The sequence below is a fragment of the Perissodus microlepis genome, chromosome 20 (genome assembly GCF_051167445.1).
Source record: "Perissodus microlepis isolate ML-2025 ecotype Zambia chromosome 20, ASM5116744v1, whole genome shotgun sequence".
Taxonomy (NCBI): domain Eukaryota; kingdom Metazoa; phylum Chordata; class Actinopteri; order Cichliformes; family Cichlidae; genus Perissodus; species Perissodus microlepis.
The window spans coordinates 10,203,543-10,226,151 of NC_140480.1; the positions used below are offsets into that span (position 1 = coordinate 10,203,543).

At 41.0% G+C, this 22,609-nt stretch overlaps 3 protein-coding genes across 4 annotated transcripts; all 3 read left to right on the plus strand.

Moving 5' to 3' along the window:
* Nucleotides 1–4,333: 4,333 nt before the first annotated feature.
* Nucleotides 4,334–8,002, plus strand: hspb7 (heat shock protein family B (small) member 7). Its single transcript, XM_084917511.1, has 3 exons — nucleotides 4,334–4,704; nucleotides 6,969–7,093; nucleotides 7,214–8,002. The coding sequence occupies exons 1-3, from the start codon at nucleotides 4,539–4,541 to the stop codon at nucleotides 7,391–7,393; spliced, it is 471 nt and encodes a 156-aa protein (XP_084773637.1). The 5' UTR covers nucleotides 4,334–4,538; the 3' UTR covers nucleotides 7,394–8,002.
* A 626-nt stretch (nucleotides 8,003–8,628) lies between these two features.
* zbtb17 (zinc finger and BTB domain containing 17) lies at nucleotides 8,629–17,678 on the plus strand. Of its 2 annotated transcripts, none has more exons than XM_084917508.1 (15): nucleotides 8,629–8,814; nucleotides 10,265–10,487; nucleotides 10,579–10,758; nucleotides 11,202–11,534; nucleotides 11,826–11,915; nucleotides 12,476–12,759; nucleotides 12,960–13,102; nucleotides 13,194–13,494; nucleotides 14,092–14,179; nucleotides 14,709–14,825; nucleotides 14,939–15,059; nucleotides 15,416–15,546; nucleotides 15,702–15,965; nucleotides 16,066–16,155; nucleotides 16,516–17,678. In XM_084917508.1, exons 2-15 carry the CDS (start codon nucleotides 10,283–10,285, stop codon nucleotides 16,932–16,934), a joined length of 2,766 nt encoding a protein of 921 aa, XP_084773634.1. In that variant the 5' UTR covers nucleotides 8,629–8,814; nucleotides 10,265–10,282; the 3' UTR covers nucleotides 16,935–17,678. The 2 variants fall into 2 exon arrangements, with proteins under 2 accessions (XP_084773634.1, XP_084773636.1); XM_084917510.1 differs by lacking the exon at nucleotides 8,629–8,814 and adding an exon at nucleotides 8,952–10,177.
* A 300-nt stretch (nucleotides 17,679–17,978) lies between these two features.
* ddost (dolichyl-diphosphooligosaccharide--protein glycosyltransferase subunit (non-catalytic)) lies at nucleotides 17,979–22,524 on the plus strand. Its single transcript, XM_084918021.1, has 11 exons — nucleotides 17,979–18,246; nucleotides 18,884–18,994; nucleotides 19,075–19,161; nucleotides 19,259–19,362; nucleotides 19,442–19,536; nucleotides 19,713–19,806; nucleotides 20,487–20,635; nucleotides 20,905–21,052; nucleotides 21,144–21,264; nucleotides 21,420–21,526; nucleotides 21,744–22,524. The coding sequence occupies exons 1-11, from the start codon at nucleotides 18,012–18,014 to the stop codon at nucleotides 21,891–21,893; spliced, it is 1,401 nt and encodes a 466-aa protein (XP_084774147.1). The 5' UTR covers nucleotides 17,979–18,011; the 3' UTR covers nucleotides 21,894–22,524.
* The last annotated feature ends 85 nt before the right edge of the window (nucleotides 22,525–22,609 follow it).

Genomic DNA, 22,609 nt, shown 5'->3' on the forward strand with positions numbered 1-22,609 from the left:
TCCTCTAAACTACAAATTCACAGAATAAACATTCAGTGAAAAATGCAAAAGAAGAACTTCCTGTTCAAACAAAAAGTGCCGAGATTTCCTTCTGTACATAACAATGAACCATTGCAGTAAATTTAGTGTAGTGTGATTAGCTTGTCCACTCTCTCTCTCATCTAGTCTCTGTGTGAACACGTGTGTTTGTATGTGTCCATGTGTCAGTGACAGAGGAAACAAAACAAAACAAAAGACCCATATATATATATATATATATATATATGTATATGTATATAGGAATGTGCAGTTTAAGTTATTTCAGTTAACTATTGTGCATTGCATTTGCCAAATTGGCCAAATGCAGGTACACACGAAGGTACTGCCAAAACTCTGGTGGCCACATGAAACAGAGAAGGAAGAGTCTGTATGTTCATTGTCCAGAACAAGAGGGCATTGTGTCCATCAGCAATATCCAGGTAGTGACTCAGCTGTAGCGCTGCTCTTCCCCACATCCTTCTTCTGCTTCTTATACTAAGCAGCAAAGAGTCCTCCATCTTCACAGTCTTCTTGAGGTTTCTCACCAGGAGTCACAGGTTGCTCTGACTTTGCAGGATCCGCAGCATCTTGCAGGATCAGATCTGGCAAAACAAATTAACAACAGCAAAAGAGCCTTTATTACAATTTTAGACAAAAAAAAATACAGAAAAAATATACACTATATTCAGTCTTTACCTTTAACTTTTAGTGTCACTTCTGTCCTTATGTCACAACTGCCCAACACATGGTGTTCCACCCACAACAGAGAAAATGCTGGATCCAAAGCAGCTGCTTTAAGGTACACTGGATGTGAAAAGGGAGCAGTGATCCCATCTTCTGCTCTAGCCATTTGCACACTGATAAAAATTCCAAGAAAGATGCTTGGAGACTCCTGACCAGACCATTCTCTGTTTTTGATATAATTGTTCTGCAACATACTACCCGACTCTGTATTTTCTGTCAACTACTGGCAGAAAGTGTTGAAAATTCTTGTTTTCCACAATAGACAGGGGCAGTTTGCAACCAATATTCAAGTCACTTAATCATGCATTTGTGATAGCTTTCTGCTGTGGATGAGTCATGCTGTGCTGTCCAGCACAATTGTCCATAAACTGTGATATGGAAGGCTGTTCATTTGTGATCCTCTTTTTCATCTGGTATTCTTCAAATATGCTTTCAAAGGTACAGCCATTCATGAATTGCATTTGACTTTAAGTTGTTCCTACTAATCGGTAATAAATATTAACACTTAAACCCTCATAGTTTTCAGACAATAAAAAAATATAAAAACTATTTATTAAAACACTTTTCTAAAAACTCTGCATAAAATAAGATAACCTTTATTAGTCCCACGCGTGGGAAATTTGTTTTGTTCTAATAAGTTCTAATAAGCAATGTTTAGCATCAATGTTAAGAATAACTGACATTTTCAAATAAACAACAGCTAATAATATAAGATCAAAGTATTTTATGTGATGTACTGACATACATGACAGGAGAAAAATGACTACTACTCAATCACACACTATGGTGGGCCAGATTTTCTAACCAAAAAAAAAAATTCCCTGGGCCAGACATGCAAAAGTTACACACAGCCATGCATTAATTGCAAATTAAACACAGTGGTTTTGAATTTTGATGTGATGGTAAAATAAATATTTGTCAGTCTAAACTGCGTTAAATCTACGGGGTTAATGATGGGGAGGAGACGGAGACCAAGTTCCTCGAGTTCAGGTACAGAAACCCACTTTCCGAAACGGACCCTGCTCACCATTTACCGACAATTCTGAGCTACCAACTTGCATGTTATTCTTGGATGCGCTTGTAAGACTGGGTGTAAAATAGCATGACAAAAATATCATACATGTTGAAGCCAAACAGTATCATCAGCGTAGCCCGGAGAACAGTTGCTAATAAGATGAAGTTAGCTAAGTCAGCTATCGCATCGTAGCAAAAGAAAAGCACCAAGGCACCGTTCTTTATGCAACTTCAAATGTTGGACAAAGTTGGAAGTTGTTCCATCTCCGTCAGTGATTCTCTTCTCGCAGGTTTTTCATATTACATTTCGTTTTTTGTTGACTACTTCATAGTTTATGTACTTGGGAGCATTTTTGGATTGAGTGTTTTTTTGTTTTGTTTTTTTTTTTGTTTTTTTTATCTGGTTAATTTGATAGGCTGTGTTACAGCTCACCCTCACATACGTACAGAGTGTGGTAAGAGTGAATGAACAAAACGAGTTAATGGTCCGCACTTTTTAAATAATATGTATGTTGAATTTTAGTCCCAAGTCATTCGTGTAAAGTCCAAGTCAAGTCACAAGTCTTATAACATTTTTTCAAGTCAAGTCTAAAGTCATACAATTAATGACTTGAGTCCAAGTCATGTGACTTGAGTCCTCACCTCTGCAATCACCTGATTTCAGTTTGCGTGTCAGAGGAGGAAAATAGCGCTGCAGTCTAGAGCCTGGACAGTTATTTTTATTGCACAGCAGGAAAAGATAAATGGTAAAGTGGAAGACTGCATCGAGGACAGGAAAAATTGCATCATGCTGCTAACACAACTTCGGTTTCAAGCATCTGCCCAGACAGCATGCTAACGCCAAGCTAGCCAAGAACCCACTGTGGTCAGATTTGTATTCCACTAAGAGACTGATCTTCGAGACATGTCTTCTCATTAGGGATTTGTCTTGGTGTGTGGGATGTTGCCTGGGGTTGATAGTGTTAAATAGTGATTATGTGTGTTTCAGCTATTTTACAGAGTAACATGAATTTAATGTAATGTTACTCTCTGGAGTAAATAAGTCATATACTGCATTACGACCAGGGTAATATGTGAAATAATGACTTTTTTGAGTAAAGACTCTGATCACAACAAAGAGGGAAAATACCACAACAAACATGCGCAAACATTTGACCAACAGCATTAATGTAATTTCTGCGTTGCTGCTTAAAGATAGTAGTGACTCTGAAAACATACCCAATGAGAACTTAATCTATAAGTGATATTGCTAATGGAATAGGAATCGCTAAATTCTTATCAATTCCCATCCCTACAACCAGCAGCTTTAATCTCCATTAGAAGTTTGAAACACTGATTCATATCTGATTCTGAAATAAAGTAACAATATTACTGCTGTTACTAGGTAGGGAGGAGGCTCTGTTAGGGAGGTGCTGAGTTGCTGGGCTGGATTTAGACCTTCAGCAGGGGTCTGTACTGATAAGACTGGAAGCAAATAACACAGTGTGGCGTCATTTTCAATACTGGGTAACGTTTCAAAAAAAAAGATCACCTTGCATGGTGGATTGCCTGGGAATTTACTGTAAAGATTGACTGTGATGGTCGTTATTAGATGTTAAGGACTGAGGTTGTGATCTCTGATTTGCCTATAATGTGTCTTACATACAAACCTCCTTTCGACTGGAATAATGAATCACAAGTCAACAAGTCAACCTCAGAGAGCACATAAATGGATTTTAATGGATTAGCTGTCAGCAGCACTAACTAGAAAAAAGGAGCAGAGAGTGTTTACTAATCATGATGGGCTGTGCTCTCCGTGCAGATATTAATAGCCACAAAGCAATGTCACTACCGAGGCCCCTGCCCCCATCCGTGGCTTTGTTTTCAGGCACATTCTTTCCATCTTTGCTTTTCTCCTAACCTACACTCTGAAAATAGAGGTGAGGCGCTTTTTTCACTTTTAGATTGACTTTGCTCGCTTCTCTCAGCACAACACAAGACAGCAGCTGCGTTTTCTGGCACATGATTAGGAGACTGAATTAAATAAACTCATGACACCGTGAAGGATTTCAGTCGAGAACGGGCCCTTGTGAGAGCACAAACATCTCTATAGTGAGATGAAACCGTGCCGCGCTACTCCATACGCTGGCATTAAACGGCAGAAATGCGTGCGGATCTAATTTCAGGTCAAAAGACATGGCCCTGAATATTATGAAAGCAGAAGAAATAGACAGATGGGAGTGATGGAGAGCAGGGGGAATTAAAGCGAGGGTCGGAAAGCTATTTCAGGGATGACGTGTGATGGAGTGACAACTGTTGCCCCCCTCCCCTTTATCCCTTGTCAGCCCCTGCTCTTTTTCTGCCTCTCTCTATCAAATCCCACTCTGCCTCCCTCTCTTAACCTTAGGCCCTTCAGTGCCCAGAACTTTTCCAACCACAGACCCATCTCTCCATCAGCTCTCTGAGTCTTATGATAAATTTAGAACAGTGTTCCCAATGAGCTGTGGCCTGTGTGACACGTGCCACCTCCCAACCACTGCATGGGACCGTATAGTATATAAGGGCCGTGGGTAAAGGGCTGCAAGAGATTGGGGGAAAAGGTTGATACTGCCTTACACAAACCAGGAAAAAAGAATAAATAGACAGACAGAAAAAGAAAGACAGTAAAGGTAGATAGAAGAGCTGTGTGTGCAACTATAGCCGCAAGAAGAATCAACTCTCTCCGCCTCCCTCTTCTCTCCTTTTCACTCCTCCTCTGCCTTACCCAGCACTTACAGCCATCCATGAGTGTAACTAACTCCTCTGCCTATCGATCGGAGCGTAGTTTCCACCAGACTTCATCCTCAACTACGTCCTCTGGTAACCCATACATGGAGAAGAGCCGGGGACTATTTGCTGAGGACTTTGGCTCGTTCATGAGGCCTGGGAGCGACTCCTTGGGTTTTTCCAGTAAGTTGGAAGCAAATTTAAGGTCTCTGGCATTCGTTTTGTAAACAAAAGGGGTAAAAAATGAATAGTATAAGAGAGCGGAAGGAACAGCTTTGACGGCAAAGAAGATTTATGCCCGCTTGAAGGCGATTTGTGTACAGTAGTGTGTTTTTGTTCGAGGAGTGATAACATATCTTCAGAGGAAGACTATGGTGTGGCTGATCTGTGTGTGGACAGATGTTTCTTTAAGGGAAACTGTAGCCAAGGTGCTGAAAGAATAAACAGAACAGACTCCATTTTTGGACGTGTATTTACTCTTTTTTTAAAAGATTTATTAGGAATTTACACATGTGTTTAAAACGGAGGGTTGAGGAGATTTTTTTCTTCACACAGCCTGGTTCATCTACAGGCTCAGTATCTCAGTGTCCACTTGGTGTGAAGTGCTCCGTATCACTTTGCTGCTGGTCCACGCAGACGCGTGAATGTGTGAAATCTGATCTTTAAATGGTCCATGTGCTCCTATGTGTCAGGGGCAGAGCAGCATTGTTTTGGAGCCATGGTTGGTGCTGTAATAGGTGCAGCAGATAAGATGTGAGGTGGGCGCTGCTGAGAAAAAAGCAACGCAATCACACACACACATGCAAGCACACACAGAGTACGTGCAAACCTGGGAATGCTGGACTAACTGCCAACAGTGTGACATCACACACTGAGTATCTGGGATGACGCCTGCATGAGAAATGACCAGATGGTTGCCCAGTGACCAGTGCGCACACCACAGTGAGGTGAGGTCACATAATTAAGCTAACCTACACGTGAAGTCAGAGCTAATATCACTCACACACACTCGTTTCCAGTCTGCTGCCGTGTGTGTGAGGTCATGCACCACGCAGGCTTTCAGTGAGCTCAGACTCCACAGGGACAGAGAATAAATCACACTTTTTTCCTGGACCGACTCACCTATCAGTCCTAGGATATTTAACTGGGACTACAGCTGTGCCTCTTGACAGTTCTTAAAGTCACACCGGGCACGGATTGAATGATTATGTCATGTGGAAGATTCACAGGAGTGACAAAGCCACAAACCATATGTCGGCTGTCGGTTTTCTTGCCTCCAAACTGCTCTCAGAAAACTTTAGTCAGCTGGAAACAAAAAAACAAAAATCAACTTCTGGTTAACTCATCACGCTGCTTATTGAACATCCGAGGAGAGAAAGTCATTAACTCAGCAGCTAAAAAGTCAGATATGTTCTCCAAAGAGGTGGTGCAGACCCAAACAGAGCAAAAATGGAAGTGAATATAAAATATGGATGAATGTGGACAGATTAATGATCTGTTTCTTCATGTCTGCTGACTGCCCATAATGTGAGCCAAATTTCAAAACACAGTTAATTTTTACCCCAATTTTTACACCTCGTCAACTAATCACCATTATTACTCATCATATTTTTGAGCTTGTATATGAATATGAACAACAAGAGCTTAAAAAAAAGGTTTTGGAATTACAAAAGAAACATACAACAAGGGAGTGTAACTGATTTCTATTCGACTCCTCAAAGCACTTCACACAACACCCGTCATTCACAAAAGCACTTTTGTCTAAGTGCTTTCTATCTAACAGACAACTTGAGGTTATTGTATGTTGCCCAAGGGTACTTCAGCATGCAGAGGCCAAGAGTTGGACCACAAACCTACAACCAACCCAAGCTTATAACACTTGGTATTCCTAATCAGTCTCCCATCCAAGTACTAACCAGGCCCAACCCTGCTTAGCTTTCAAGATCAGAAGAGGGCATGCTCAGTTTGGTAAGCATGCAGCACAGATTCTAGCTCAGATTCATTTAACCATGTAAAACAGATGATCCTCTGAACTGTAATAATTAAGGTGCTTGTGCATCTTTTGTCTCTACTCAATCCATTAAATCGACAATAAAATCCACGTTTGCCCAGAATGTGTGGAATAGAAGGTGTGTCATGCTGTTGAAACAAAAGCAGAGATTCTGATCATGTCTAAAAATGGATTTTGGTGAATACACACAACTGCAGATCCCTCACTCAAATGAGTGTGTGTAGCCCGTCCTTAATGAAGCACCACCTGCAGGTACTCCAGTGATGAACAGCACACGGTTCTCAGACTGGTGGGTTTATTCACACAGGAAGTATTGAAGATGAAAATCTGTGAACATTAACTGTGCGAGATATACGTACTTTGCACAGTTAATTGTAGCTCCCTGATTCATCATTTGTGCTCTAACATCCTTTCATCATCTTGGCCGTGGGTTTAGGTGGAGCTGGAAATATCAAGACTCTTGACGATTCGTACCAGTTCACAGTTGACGTGCGAGATTTCTCCCCTGAAGACATCATTGTCACCACATCCAACAACCAGATAGAAGTCCGTGCGGAAAAGGTGGGTAGGGGCGTGGGAGGTGTTGAAACAAAAGGGGTTAATGTGAGCCAAATAAACCCTAACCAAGCATCCATCTCCACAATACATCGCGTGAATCTCTAACGCTTTCTGTTTTGGCAGTTGGCCCAGGACGGTTCAGTGATGAACACTTTCACCCACAAGTGCCAGCTACCCGAGGACGTGGATCCCACCTCAGTGACATCATCATTGGGCACCGAGGGGACCCTCACGGTCCGGGCACGGCGAAATCCAGCCAAGCATGAGCTCGTACAGACCTTCCGCACCGAGATCAAAATCTAGAGACGGTCCGATCCGTCACTTCCTGTGATTTCATACCATTTCCTGTGCTTCTTATCCTCACTGTCATCATTCAGTTTTACTTCAAACACTCAGAGAGCTGACACTGTGCTCTGTGTGACACAATGCCACTCTGTTGCTGCTCGTTTATGTGTGTGAGTTAGCTCATCCCGCACATACACAACGGGACATACATATTAATTTAAGGAGACACAAGGGCTTGGAGCACCATTTTGCACAAAGATGTAGACACACAACCCATCAGTTAACTTCTCCCCTACCCCTCCCAGTGTTATTCTAAAACTTACCAGCCACTTCTAAAGATGATAAGTTATTGTATAATATTATTTGTGTGAATAAAATGATACTGCTTTGACAATAAGCCATCCTGCTCTGTAGAATGTTTTTTATGAACTTCTGATTTTACAAATTATTGACAGGAAATACGAGTTGGCAGTTTAAGAGATTTATTTGTTTTTTTATTCGTATTGTTTCAGTTTTGACAGAACTGGAGAAATTTTCTGTGGAGACTTATCACCATCCTTGGTATGACTTGCCTTAAACCACTGTTTTGTTAACCATCCTTGGAATAAAAATCTGCGTAAACCTTGAGCACCACAAGATAAATACCCTTGAAATCAATATGAAACGGACTTGGCATTCAGTGGGTGCACAGAGGTGTATATACAAAGGTGCTTCTATTCAGTCTTTTGTGCGTGGGAGCATTATGAACCATCCTGTCCTCCTTTCAGGAGAACAGGGTTTCAAAGGAGGTATTCTCCAATATAATTTGGAAGTCATTGTTGAGTATAATTTCCTCCACTGTATGTGAGCTATGCAGTGGCTTTTTTGTTATAAACATACAGGAGCATTACTTTTATCCTTGTATTAATATACTTTTCGTATCGCAGAAAATTAATTTCTCTTTGTTCCTTCAGTTTTCCGATGATTTAAGACAAGGACCTCTTCTGATTGTATAAAATAAAGCCTAAAGATATAGCTCACTTTAGGACGCAGGGATTCAGTTTGAAATTTGAAGATTTGTGATTATTAAGTTAGACTTAGAGCGTTTATTTACACACTACACGTGACTGTAATGACAAACTATTCTATTACAAATCCATTTTAGCTCCACGGTGTTATGAAGGTATCAGCTTTGCACATTATGTAACTTGGGTGTATCGCGACACCGCGTGGCAGCTGTCGGCAAAACATTGGTTTCCACTGCGCGTGCTCCAGCGATACATCCGGCCGGTCCCTATCAATCGATCAGAGAGAGGAAGATGGCGTTGGATGGAGTGAACGGGGTATGATCGATCACCGAAAAACTCGATTGGGTTCGTTTTTCCCAACTGAGCCAAAAACTCCGTAAGACCGCTTGGACCAGCAGTTTCAAGCCCGAGTGAAGACGAGATAACAAGGAGGTAAATCGGAAGTTGATTTCTGTTAAAATGGCGCTTCTTAAAAAACCGAAAAGAACAGGCTGGCTGTGAAAACAACAAGAGGGGAGGCCGGACTCGCCGCTCCGCCATCTTGTTCCCTCACCACACGCATGTAGGCATGCTAAATTAATCCCTGATAACAAAGCTGCAAGGATTGAGGAATTGCAATCGATATATTGCACCGTCAAACTACGCTGTCAAAACTTGTGGAGAAACTGACGTTCAAGTTAAAAAAAAAAGAGAGAGAATTAAAAATAGCGGCACAGCCAGCGGGACACGAGATTACGCTTCATCCTTGCGTTAATGTCGTATCTCGCGGTTTAGTTGGCCTTTAGCATCTTTCGCGTTGCATTTCGGATTTAAGCTAGCAGTCATTTTGAGTGGTTGATTTTCAAAACGCCGTTTTTGTCCTTAAAAACACACACACGCAACATGTTTGTGAAGTTTGGTTCATAGGTTGCGTCCCATGGGACAATTGTGAGTCTGGAGGAGATGTCATTATCTAACATAACAACTGAAACAACGTACTTAGACTTTACCAGTGGCAGAGTTACTATAATTATTATAGTTTTATTATTGTTATTATTAATAATAATTTAGTTTCGATTTTATTTTATTATATTAGTTTAGTTTTTATTGGTTTCAGTTTTCATTTTGGTATTGGTTATTACTTATGCCAAATGCCAGAGCCAAAATTTTACCTCATCAGCCAGTTTGTGCCAAAATTCTAACAGATTAACACATACCATATTTATTTATGTTTCCTCTGTTATTTTCCAAATTCCAAAAATAGTTTTATTTAGTTTACCCTTTTTCATGGTCTAGGTTTTATTTTTATTTATCTAACTAGAATATTTTTCAAAGCTAGTTTTAGCTTTTGTTTAGTTTTAGTTAACTATGATAGCCGTGGTTATAGTCCAAAGAAGACACAAATTAGTGTGAGGAATACAATTGCTGTTATTAAAACTGCTTGTGAAGCAACAGGTACAGACAGTTTAAAAACTGATTTAGCTTGTTGGACGCTAACTTTAATACATCTCTGTGCCGATACATTGTAAAAGGGATAATTGTGAAATTAAAATGAACACAACTTTCCAGTTTTAAATAAGGATAATAAATAGTGTAATGGTGTAATGTGACATATAGTCTAGACACAGAATTTATACTTCATTATAACTCATTATATCTTATTTCTGGTGACTTATATTAATTTGTAATGTATAGGTTTAGTTTTAAGGCTGATACATCTATTTTTCTGAAAGCAATCATCCCCTAATATTGACTGACCGCAGTCAGTCAATAATAAAACTACTATGCTGTCGGAGGATGCATAATTATATCAGAGGTGAACAATGCAGACACAGATTTAACCTGACCATCACAGCCTTTTCAAGCTTCCTCATGCTCCACATTTCATCCGTTTTATCCACAGAGCTTGTCCTTCAGGACGATGGAGTTCCCGTGGCACAGTGGGAAAGTTCTGGAGCAGCTTAACCGGCAGCGCAAGCAGGGCCTGCTGTGTGACTGCACCTTTGTCGTGGACGGTGTGGACTTCAAGGCCCACAAGGCTGTGCTGGCTGCCTGCAGCGTGTACTTCCGCACCCTCTTCCTGGACCAGAAGGATGTGGTACATCTGGACATTAGCAATGCAGCAGGTCGGTCCCCGTCAGGTTATGTGCTCTACCCTATCTCTGCCTCGTCTCTGCTGTCTAACTGGATGTGTTGTTTTGATGTATGTCGTTTCAGGCTTGGGTCAGGTCCTGGATTTTATGTACACCGCAAAGCTGACTTTAAATCTGCAGAATGTAGAAGACGTGCTGTCGGTAGCTCACTTTTTACAGATGCAAGAAATAGTGAATGCGTGTTCTGCGTACCAGTCGTTGTCAAATCCAGCCCCGTCCGTCATAACACTGGATTTTGCTGTTGGTGAGTCGGGTCCTCGGTGAATACACATGTCTGTACCCTTTTTTTCTTTATTTCAGATAAATTGTCATTGTCCTCAGCTAATCCGTCCATGCCTTGATTCTTCAAATGAATCATCAGGTTGCTTTGTATTAAATTTGTCAACCAATTTTACCGTCACTTTTCATAGCATGGTGACAAACGTGTATTTCTGCTGTGTCCATGTTTGGCAGTAGTCCTAACAGATGCTGTTCTACATTAAAAAAGATAAATGAAAAGTAATTAATACATATTTACCCGATTGTTGTTTTGTTGAGCTCATAACATGGTTCTTTATCTGTTCTTATTGGCATTCAGTTTGTTGAAAATGGAACACAATCGTCATTGATTCTGCATTCTAATGTGTGAAATGTTGCTCCTGATAATTTCGATTTGATTTGATTTTAATTCTGTCTTTAACACACCAGATGAAAAAACAGGTGAAGGAGAGCAGAAAGAGGAAACTGACAGTCAGCTGTCAGATTTGGCATCACAAGCCGAGGAGTGCCCTCGTAGCATTCCCACAGAGGATAAAGAGACCATTCAAAGTCAGGACATTTTAGAGGAAGAGCTTTCTGCCGAAACACAGAAGCCTGTTTCTCAGCCGAAACCCACTAGAACCCACACAGGCCGCGGACGACCACCAAAAACGTCCCACCTTCTGACTCAAAAGAAGACGTCTGTCAAGAACAAGGAAGAAAGTGGTGCATTAGACGCACCCGCCTTCCAGGACGACACCGCTGATGCCGACTACACACTGAGTAAATACATATTCATAGAAAGTCTTTTCAGTTATTTAATTATGATGTATGCTAGCATGTTTAAAGTTTGAAAGGATCCACATGATGCTAGTAGCTTTTTATTTGATGGCATTTGATATCTTGATATATTATTTCATCCATTATTAAGGTTTTTAAGAAACGATAGGTTATATAAATAAATACATACATAAATGTTTAAAATCAAGAGTTAAATTCAATGGAAAGAACACAAATGATTGTGATGGCTTAACAAAGAAGTGTTTTCGTTTTTTATTTTATTGTTTTAATTAGAATCACCGTTAAAATCTGCTGGCAGTTCGCCTTATATGAGCTCCCGCGGGAGGAGAATCAGAAAACCACCTCGACGAAACTTCCCACCTGGTGAGCGGTCTGTCCTGAAGGAACTTATGCAATGCCCCTTTCGTTTAAGCTTCCCACTGGACAAACTCTGTGCAGAGGCAGGAAAAGCGAAGTCATTTAAAAACACCTCTAGATTCAGGTTGATTAGTGCTCGAATGATTATCCGAGTGTTGTTTTCCGCATTTTTACATTCCGTTTAAAATGCCAGAAATGTGATAAAAACATGTATATTTCTTCAGCACCTTTCAAACACGCAGTCATTTCACATTAATCTAATAGGATTTAGAGCATTTGCTTCGTATTAGAATAAACACATTTCTTTAAAGGTTGCAGCAAACCTGCTACGTGTATTTGTTTCATTGCTGATGGTGGTAGTTGTTGCCCCAGTTGTAGCTGGTATGTCTGGAAGACGCAGTGGGGAACATTAACGTAAGAGTGACCTCTGTCTGATGTAAAGAATGTCATCACTTTAACAGACCGATGAAGCCAGCAATCCCATATCTCAAAAAGTCATTGCTATTTCCCGTCAAAGCTGTAGACAGTTTGTCATTTTCAGAGCTTTTCTGCTCTTGTTCTCCCAGACAATGACTCAGAGGATGAAGCCCCATCACAGGCAAAAACTGATAATAAGGTGGCAGAGCCAGCAGGGGTGGCTGAAGGGCAGGAAGAACACTCTTTGGAGACCGGCGATGTGGAGGCTGATGATAATGATGATAACGAGGATGGAGAGGAGGATGACGAGATAAGTCAGCAAATGGAAGGAGACAGCCCAAGCAGCGAGAGAGACGGAAGACAAGCTCAGTCAGCGTGCATGAGCAGCCGATCTGAATCAAAGCCTTACAGCTCCGTGACACACAAATGTGAGGTGAGAGATTTGTGGGACGGCCTAAGTTGCGCTGTGCCTGCTTTTCCTGCTCTGGTCTGCAGGCTCTGAAGATATAAATGTCAATGCTGGGAGCTTTCATGAAAAGCTTGGCATCATAGATGCTTTTATGCAAATGTTGGTCACATTTGCATGCATATCTTTGCATTAAAAGGCTTCACGATATATTTTCCTCTTTCTAGGACTGCGGGAAGAAATTCACCCACACGGGCAATTTCAAGAGGCACATGCGTATTCACACTGGAGAGAAGCCCTTCAGCTGCCGGGACTGCAACAAGGCTTTCTCTGACCCCGCAGCTTGTAAAGCCCATGAGAAAACACACAGGTGGATGGCTTTTCCTTTTCATATTCAGTTAGTGTATCTTTGCATACTTCTGCAGAGGGCTTAATTAAAGTGAGCTGTCGTTGACTCCTAGCCCCCTGAAGCCGTACTGCTGCTCTACTTGCGGAAAGAGCTACCGTCAGATCAGTCTGCTCAACCTGCATCGCAAACGTCACACAGGGGAAGCGCGGTACAGCTGTGAAGTTTGTGGCAAGCTTTTCACCACTTCGGGCAATCTGAAGCGCCACCAGCTGGTGCACAGCGGCGAGAAGCCATACCACTGCGACTACTGCGAGAAGGCTTTCTCTGACCCCACGGCCAAGATGCGACATCTGGAGACGCATGACACAGAGAAGGGCAACAAGTGTCCACACTGCGACAAACGCTTCAACCAGGTACCCTTGGAAAGGTTTGGCTTTTCTGTGGACAAATATAAACACGATGAATGAATAACATGATTCCAGGCAACACTATTTTTAATTGAAAAATCTTAGCTGGATAGTAATATTCACTGTTTGTATATGTATATATATATATAACTATATATAGCCTCAAACCCCTTGGGAATGATATGTGTGTGTTCCTCAAACTAGGGTCCTCTTCCTGAGGCCCGTGAGTCTTGTATGAGTCTGGACAGAAGCCTCTGATGATGTGCCTGAAATGTGCTGGTGCCACTCTTACAGTTTGGGGGTTACCACTTAGACCACTTTGGACTTTACCTTCCACACCCGCTTTTGCAGCTGGATGTGGGTGAGGGAAGGGAGATAGGAAAAAAACAACATGACTCTCTTTAGAACAACAGGTCAGGGTACAAATCCTCTGCAGGGCATGGATACAGTAAGGTTCCCCAGGCTAGATCCCTAGTGCTATCCAAACCTGCGCCAGAGAGACTTAACTAAAGTCATACTGGCTTGGCTGTCACCCCGGTTAAGCGTGCATATACTTAAGTGTCATTTAAGGAACATTTTTGTTGTTTTGTGTTTCCTCGTTAGGTTGGGAATCTAAAAGCTCATTTAAAAATCCACATCACAGACGGGCCTCTCAAGTGCAAAGAATGTGGCAAGCAGTTTACCACTTCAGGTAAAAAAGAAATAATAACAATGTTGCTTTTTTCTCCCTGCATTTTTATTGTCACAGTAAATAAAACACTCTCTGTTCTCTTCATGAATACAAATTCTACCTGTCATATTGATCTTGAGAGAAATTAAGGACCAAAGAAAATCTCAAAACATACACCATTGATTTGTTATTTTATTTATTTATTTATTTTTGTACTTACTAACAGAAACCTACTTTGCTCCTTTCCGTTAGTAGGTAGTGTTAGTCAGTGTTATTCGGTTTGAAAATAGTTTGGGATATACAAAAAAAACCATTAAACTGCATGCAAGTACAACAAATGTTATATTTAGAGATTCAGTAATAATTATAATATCACTAATAATATTAAAATAATGATAAATACTATTAAAATAAAGTGTGATATCCAATAGTTAGACCATACATGAACAAAATTATTTAATTGCTTTTAGTTGGTGTGTTACTATGTAGAGTTGTTTTTCTTCTTTGAGACATTTGGTCTAATCTGTGTGTACTAATACCTGCTTTTTAGGGAATCTGAAGAGGCACCTGCGGGTTCACAGCGGGGAGAAACCGTACGTCTGCGGGCACTGCCAGAGAGCTTTCAGTGATCCCGGAGCTCTGCAGCGGCATGAGCGCATCCATACAGGTACTCTCAAGACAGTCGGATTCTGGGGAACTTATTTTCATTCTTCCATCTGAATCCCTGTGTGAATATTATCTACTTTCCACGATAGTGAAACAGTTATTTATATGTTGCAGGAGAGAAGCCCTGTGTCTGTATTATCTGTGGTAAAGCTTTCACTCAGGCCAGCTCCCTCATCGCTCATGTCCGCCAGCACACGGGAGAGAAGCCCTACGTCTGCGATCGCTGTGGTAAAAGGTCAGCACGGCACAGTGCTGCAATGATAGGCTCAGGTTTCAAACTCACTTGTAGCTGAGGTACAGAAACTGGCATTATTTAACAGGGATGTTTGAGAGGGGAATATTAAGTGTAGTTTAGAGGTTTTGACCTGTGTAGGCGATAATGAGAATTGAAGATAATATAGATTAGTGGTCATTCTCAAAGGTCAAGTAACAGTGACCTGTTATAGTTCATTCAAATGATAGTGAGAGTACTGAGATTGACCAAATTAGAGATTAAAACACTGTTTAAAAGATTATTTTCTTATGAACAAAATGAATAAATGTGTCAGTAAAGTAGAAGAGAGGAAATATCATATATATGTTTTTGTGCAGGTTTGTGCAGTCTAGTCAACTGGCCAATCACATTCGCCATCACGACAACGTCCGCCCGCACAAGTGTCAGATGTGCAACAAGGCATTTGTTAATGTGGGAGACCTGTCAAAGCACATCATCATTCACACAGGTGAAGAACAAATTTGTTACAAGGCTTTTTTTTTTTAAGGAAAAATGGGAGAGTTGAGCAGTTAAGTCTCTGTTTCCCACCACATCTGTATCCATCCAGCAGAACTCTGATCTTTCACCGTCAATTGACTACTCATATTTGTTTTGTTGTCTCAGGAGAGAAGCCATTCCTGTGCGATAAATGTGGTCGGGGGTTCAATCGCGTGGACAATCTGCGCTCTCACGTCAAGACTGTGCACCAAGGCAAGGCCGGCATGAAGCGGCTGGTGGTGTCAGAGGGAAGCGCAGACGAGGGGGGTGATGGAGGAGCGGGGCCATGCACCTCTGACAGCGAGATCAACATCGTCACCGTCACCACGGAGGACATCGTCACACTGGCGACAGAGGCCCTGGCGGCCAGTTCTGTAGCTCAGCTGACAGGTCAGACTACATCTTCAAGGCTAGAATGTAATCAACAACACAGATGTTTGTAGATGGCAGCTAGGCACAGACGGTGACAAATGTTTGTGTCTGTTAACAGTAGTTCCAGTGGCTGCTTCGGTTTCTGCAGATGAGACCGAAGCTCTGAAAGCTGAAATCACCAAGGCCGTGGAGAAAGTGCAAGAAGCAGGTAAGACCTGGCATTATAAAAACATGTAATGTTATGAATGACAACAGAATATCAGACATGGTTTGGGGGAGAAGCAGTATGGAGTGTTAAGCTTATAAGCTGAAGTCCATTTATTGACCCTGAAAACAATAATCAGTTAAAGAAGCTGAATATGTACGTATGAGTATGTGAGACAGATTTTGAAGTACACAGCTACTTGCATAACCATCTAAATGGTCTCAATGAGAAGTATTATTACGGTTCTGTTTACAGTACTGTAATAATACTTCTTCATCAGAAGCCAGTTCCTTTTTCTTACACAGAACAGGACACAGATTGAAAAATGGTTCGTTTGTTCATGAAACCTTCTTCTCTTCTCAGATCCCAACACGCAGATTTTGTACGCTTGCGATTCGTGTGGCGATAAATTCTTGGATGCCAGCTCCTTAGCTCAGCACGTACGCATCCACACAGCTCAAGCCCTGGTCATGTTTCAGGCAGATTCCGACTTCTACCAGTACACCGCAGCCACCACTGCCGAGGGGGATTCCACTGCAACATGGCAACCCACACCCGAACAGGTCATCCACGAAGGAGAGCTAATCTTCCGTGCTCAGGTTGGAGAGGGAGAAACAGAGGACGGGATGATTGGAGAGGCGCAAGAACAAGAAGAATCAGAACAGGAAGTTCAGGAGAAGGTGGAGGATGGACAGGTGGAGACCACCACTGAGATCAAAACATATGAAAAAGATGTAGAGGAGGACAAGGAGCAGGAGATGGAGTGTGAGAGTCAGTCGTAGTGGGGCAGATTTGTTAAAAGTGTGTGTCATTTTGCTTGTAAATGAAATGAGATTTATACTGTATAAGGAGAAGTAAGAAATGAAGTGTGTTTATGAGTTTTGTTAAATATGAACTGGATTCATAACAGACACTGTTCCTGAAAAAAATTCTTTCCAGATTTGTGATCAGTAGTCATGTCCTGTTTTCAGCAAACAAGGTGAGATCTAGTAGTTTTTGTAAACGTTGAGAGGTGGTTATGCTACTTTGTGTAGTTTATTTTTAGACTTCAGTGTAGGACTGTGCTTTGTCCAATATATAAAACATTTTAAAGTCTGTCTTACCCAGTATAACTTAAAGAAAAGAATTCTATGTGATATTTTTCCCATTTTTATGATGAAATAATAATATAATCATTTTCTTTAAACATCCAAAATATTTTTCTTGTACTTAAAGTATTTTCATGCAGAGAATGTTATTCAAAGGCTATCTACATGAACATATATGAGTACTAAACTAAAGTAAAGGACACTTGATGCCTTTTTACAGAAGCAAGGTGTTGTAAATCTTGTGTTTGGATAATATTTGTATATTTGTCATGTTATCTCTGAAAAGATTAGAATGACGACAAACTGACAAATGTCACAAGACATTTTTCTGTCACTATTGATTTTTGTGTCATTAATTTGTCTGCAGAATGCTCGGATAAAACCCCTAATACTACTTTTACTGGAAGATGCCATCAGCTCAATAAAGAATTGCCACTGCTTGTGTTGTGCTCTTGTTTTTACTAAAAATAAATAAAAAGAATAACAAAGGCTTATGTGCCTTGCTTATTATTTAAAAACAGAAATAACTTAAATGACAGCTGAAAGGCATAATCCTTTAAGTCGTTTAAACGCCGTTTTTGTAAATATTCAGTAAAAATGTGCATATTTATATTTCAATGCCTGGACTTACCTGTTTGCCAGGCTTACAATGAAGCTCTCACGCTATTGGTTGACTGGCAGTCAGAGCGACGCGTTCCGCTCTGTGATTGGCTGCCTCTTAGGGTCAGATATTAGTCAACTGCTAACGCTGACGTCGACTTCTGCAGCAAAATGGCGGCGCTGACAGCAGTCATGCAGACGAACCGGTCCGGTTCTTTATCATCGTTCAAAAAACGAACCGGAACGGTGTCAACGAGGCGGTTCAAGCTTTTGGACAATAGCGTCCTTTTATTGCTGTCGTTAGCCTCCGTGCTGCATTGTGCTTTGGCTGACGGTAAGACGTTGGTGCTGCTGGACAACCTCAACATCAAAGACACCCATTCAATCTTCTTCCGCAGTCTGGCAGGTCAGTATGATAATACTATTTTTTGCAGCTTTATTTACTCTGCTGTGCAGTCGTATATATGCCTCGTTTACCGGGCATCAGCAAGTTTTTGGCAGCTAACAAAAAGCCGCTGCTAGACCAGAAATTGATGCACGATAGCAAGAATGCTAACATTAGCTTAGCTGTAATGTGTTCGCGGTCCTAACGTAATTTGAGCCTCTTACAACTCAGTGTAATATAATTATATGGATGAAGATGTGCTCGATGCTGTTGTTGTTAAAATTATTTAAATAATACTATGCATTTCCGTGCATATTTGCATTTCCGCTCCTCTGCTCTTCTGGTTTGCTGGTAGGTACAGTAGTGGGAGAAATCCATTTTCCTGATTAGGCAACAGTCTTCAAAAGAGGAGTTCATACAGTTTGGGTTATTACTGTTTTAAGAAGACATGTAAAACAAAACGTTTTGTCTGAAGATATAACTTTTTGTAATACTCGGGGATATTACATGCTTTTGTTAGAGATAACATCAGTGCTTGCACACCTTTGCTGTATCCTGTTGTAGTAAACATGTCCTAATTTTCAAAAACCACTGTGTTAAAACTTTAGCCTTACTACACCATTGTTACTGTTAATTATAATGCATCTGTCTTCTTCAGACCGTGGATTTGACCTCACCTTCAAGACCGCTGATGATCCCTCCCTGTCGCTGATCAAATATGGCCAGTTCCTGTATGACCACTTAATTATCTTCTCACCATCAGTTGAAGGTGAGTTTCACAGCGTTAAAACAAAAAATAAATAAATTGTGATTTCTTCCTGAAGGTAAACACTTTTTTGTCATCTGCAGACTTTGGTGGAAATATAAATGTGGAGACTATTACATCCTTCATTGATGGTGGGGGCAATGTCCTGGTTGCTGCAAGTTCAGACATCGGTCAGTTGATTTATAACAGTGTTTGTTCCAGTCTTATATTATTTGAAATGTTTAAGTATGATCATTCAAGTATTTTTGTTTTGTTCTTGTTTCACAGGCGACCCTCTGAGGGAGCTGGGCAGTGAGTGTGGCATTGAGTTTGACGAGGAAAAGACTGCCGTCATTGATCATCACAACTATGATGTGTCTGATCCTGGAGAGGTAAATGGCTTGGCCTTTACACAGCTGCCATTTTATGTTTTGTTATGTTGTTGTAATTTGTGATCTTTTGTAACTCCAGCATACCCTGATTGTCGCTGACCCAGAGAACCTGCTGAAAGCTCCCACTATTGTCGGCAAACCCACCAAGAAACCTGTTTTATTCAAGGGTGTCGGGTAAGCACAGTGATTTTCACACTGATGTGTAATAAATGATAAATTCATCCTTTTAGCTGGAGCAGAGACTTGTGTCAGAAGATGTAACAGATAGTGTTGTTAGATTTTTAGTCATTGTAAAAGATTAACTCCCATGCTCAGTGGAAAATATATTGAATGTGGCTCACTTCTTCCAGCATGGTGGCAGACCCAGACAACCCTCTTGTCCTGGACATCCTTACTGGGTCCTCCACCTCCTACTCCTTTTTCCCTGACAGACCCATCTCACAGGTAATACTGTTGACATGTCATGATAATGTCAGGTAATGAATTATGATTTATTCAGGAGAAACTGTCCCGGGCATGATAAGTAGCCCTTTAAAATTAAAATTGTGTAGTAATGCTTTTGGAAGAAAAAGGCACAAGCTTATTGTACACTACCTAATTTTCTCCACGATGTATAACGTGGTCAAAGTTTCAGAACAAAGGGTGGAGCTAAAACTGCTTTGTTCAGGCAGAATGAACAACAGGGCAGCACCAAGCCCAGTATGAGATGATTAAGGATTATTTTCAACTATTTTTAACACAAAATTACACTGGTAGAGTCCAATAATAAACAAGTTGAGTTGAGATCCTTGTATAACTATTATTAGCCTGAATGGATATTCAGTTCACTTCAATTTGATTTTATTTATAGAGAGAATCAAATCACTCAACAGTCACCTCAAGGCATTTTATATTGTATTGTGAAGAGGAAAGCTCCAACAATCAGATGACCTGCTATGAGCAAACACTTGATAGTGAGAAGAAAAACTTCTCAGTATCACCCCTTTTAACAGGACCAAACCTCATGCACAACCACACTCAGGGAGGGGCAGCTATTGGCCATGACCGTTTGGGGACAGGAGGTACTAAGTTAATTTTACTTTTTTAATGTTGTTGTTGTTGTTTTGTGTTTTTTAATGCTGTAGTACCCCCACGCTGTTGGCAAGAACACCCTGCTGATCGCTGGGCTCCAGGCTCGAAACAATGCCAGAGTGGTGTTTAGTGGCTCCTTGGACTTCTTCAGCGATGCCTTCTTCAACTCTGCTGTGCAGAAAGCCACACCAGGTTCACAGAGGTACTCCTGTCAGTGATGGCCTGGCTTGTTTTTCTACCATGTGAATGTTACAAGTTCAAACACATTTACTGCAGATTTCTGCAAGTTTAGATGCTTAGAATGTGTTCCACTGAGTTTGCAGTTTAGTGCGTTTGACCTCCTAAAGCTAATCTGTAGGTGGAAAATAGCTTTAAAATGTAAGATTGTAATAACTAGTCACTGATATTAGATTTGGTTACAATATAGTTGGTTACAGATGTCAGTGTTTGTCTCCTTGTGGGCTTTTTCAGGCACGAGCGGACAGGGAACATGGAGCTGGCCGAGGCTCTGTCTCGCTGGGTGTTCAAGGAGGCTGGAGTCCTCAGAGTGGGAGCTGTTACCCATCATCGCGTGGGGGAGACCGACGCCCCCACAGCATACACCATCACCGACCTCGTGGTGGGTCTTGTTGTCTGTTTGTTATCATCACCGTGAAGATATTTGTTTTTAGTGCAGTGTCGCTCAATCACTGTAAACCCTTTCCATGCAGGAATACAGCATTGTCATTGAGATGTTGTCCGAGGGCCGTTGGATCCCATTCGACGGAGATGATATCCAGCTTGAGTTTGTGAGGATCGATCCCTTCGTCAGGACTTATCTCAAGAAAAATGGTATGGTATTGTATTATAGAATACATTTGCATTCATTTACGTCTTGTTTACAACCTACATGTATTGTTTTTATAATGTTTGGCAGGATTGACTTCATATTCTCTTCATATTTACAAACTGCATTTATGATAAATGTTCCATTGTTGTTCAACTAGGAGGTAAATACAGTGTCCAGTTCAAGCTGCCTGATGTGTATGGAGTCTTCCAGTTCAAAGTGGACTATAACCGACTAGGATATACACATCTCTACTCCTCCACTCAGGCAAGTTCATCAGAAGTTCCCTCCTAAAGACTGAGTCATGTTGAGTTTATTTACTATAAGATAAATGTATAGAAATGGTAAATATGGAAAGTATTGCTCAATTAATCATCCTGGTTACTACCTCTGTTCTTTTATCAATCATTTGTTGTAATAGTAACCTATTAGTTGATGTGCTGTATGGCTTGCTAACTAATCCAGTTGTGTTTCTCCACCGTAGGTATCGGTGCGTCCTCTGCAGCACACCCAGTATGAGCGCTTCATCCCCTCAGCCTACCCATACTATGCCAGTGTCTTCTCCATGATGGCTGGACTCTTTGTCTTCAGCGTAGTTTTCCTCCACATGAAAGAGAAGGAGAAGTCTGACTAATACAGAATGCCAATGGGGAAGAGAAAATAAGACTGGAAGTGAACTTGTGGTGTGAAGAGTGGAAATGAATGTCGTGATGGCTGGAGTCTTCATGCAGTGACTTGGACTGTTTCTGTTCTGTTATTGGGGAATTCACTTTGTCGGGGTCTGAGGGCCAAAAGAGGCACTGACTGTAATGCAGTGGTTGTGGGAGGTTTTTTTACACTTTGGAATCACTCAGTGGCCCTTGTCTGTTCAGAAGTCAGTCAGCGTTTGTTTAAAGTTGCTTTACAATTGATTAAATATTTCAAGTCAAACATTTGCTTAGAAATGGGGAAGAAATTTACAATAAAATTTGACCTGCATTGTTTTATTTTTCAGCCAGAAAAGTTTATTGTGGTAACTACATGCACTGATTATGGCAACAACTTATTTGTTTGTTTGGTTTTTTTTGATAAGATTAATGTGTTTCCAAATAAGTTGGAGTCATCTTAATAAAATATTGACATTCCACTCAATAGAAATGCCTGTTGTCTCTGTAACTTAACACGCAATAACGGTGTTCATTGAAATGTTACGAGTGGTTTGGTCCACTGAATGTGGAGCTGCTATGATTTGTGTTTAAGGCAAAATAAATGTTTAATGACACTCATTTTAATGTGCAGATACTTAACAAGAAGCGAAATGTGGGGAAAAGTAAAAATGAACAACTATCAAAACTCTAGATATTTGGGGAG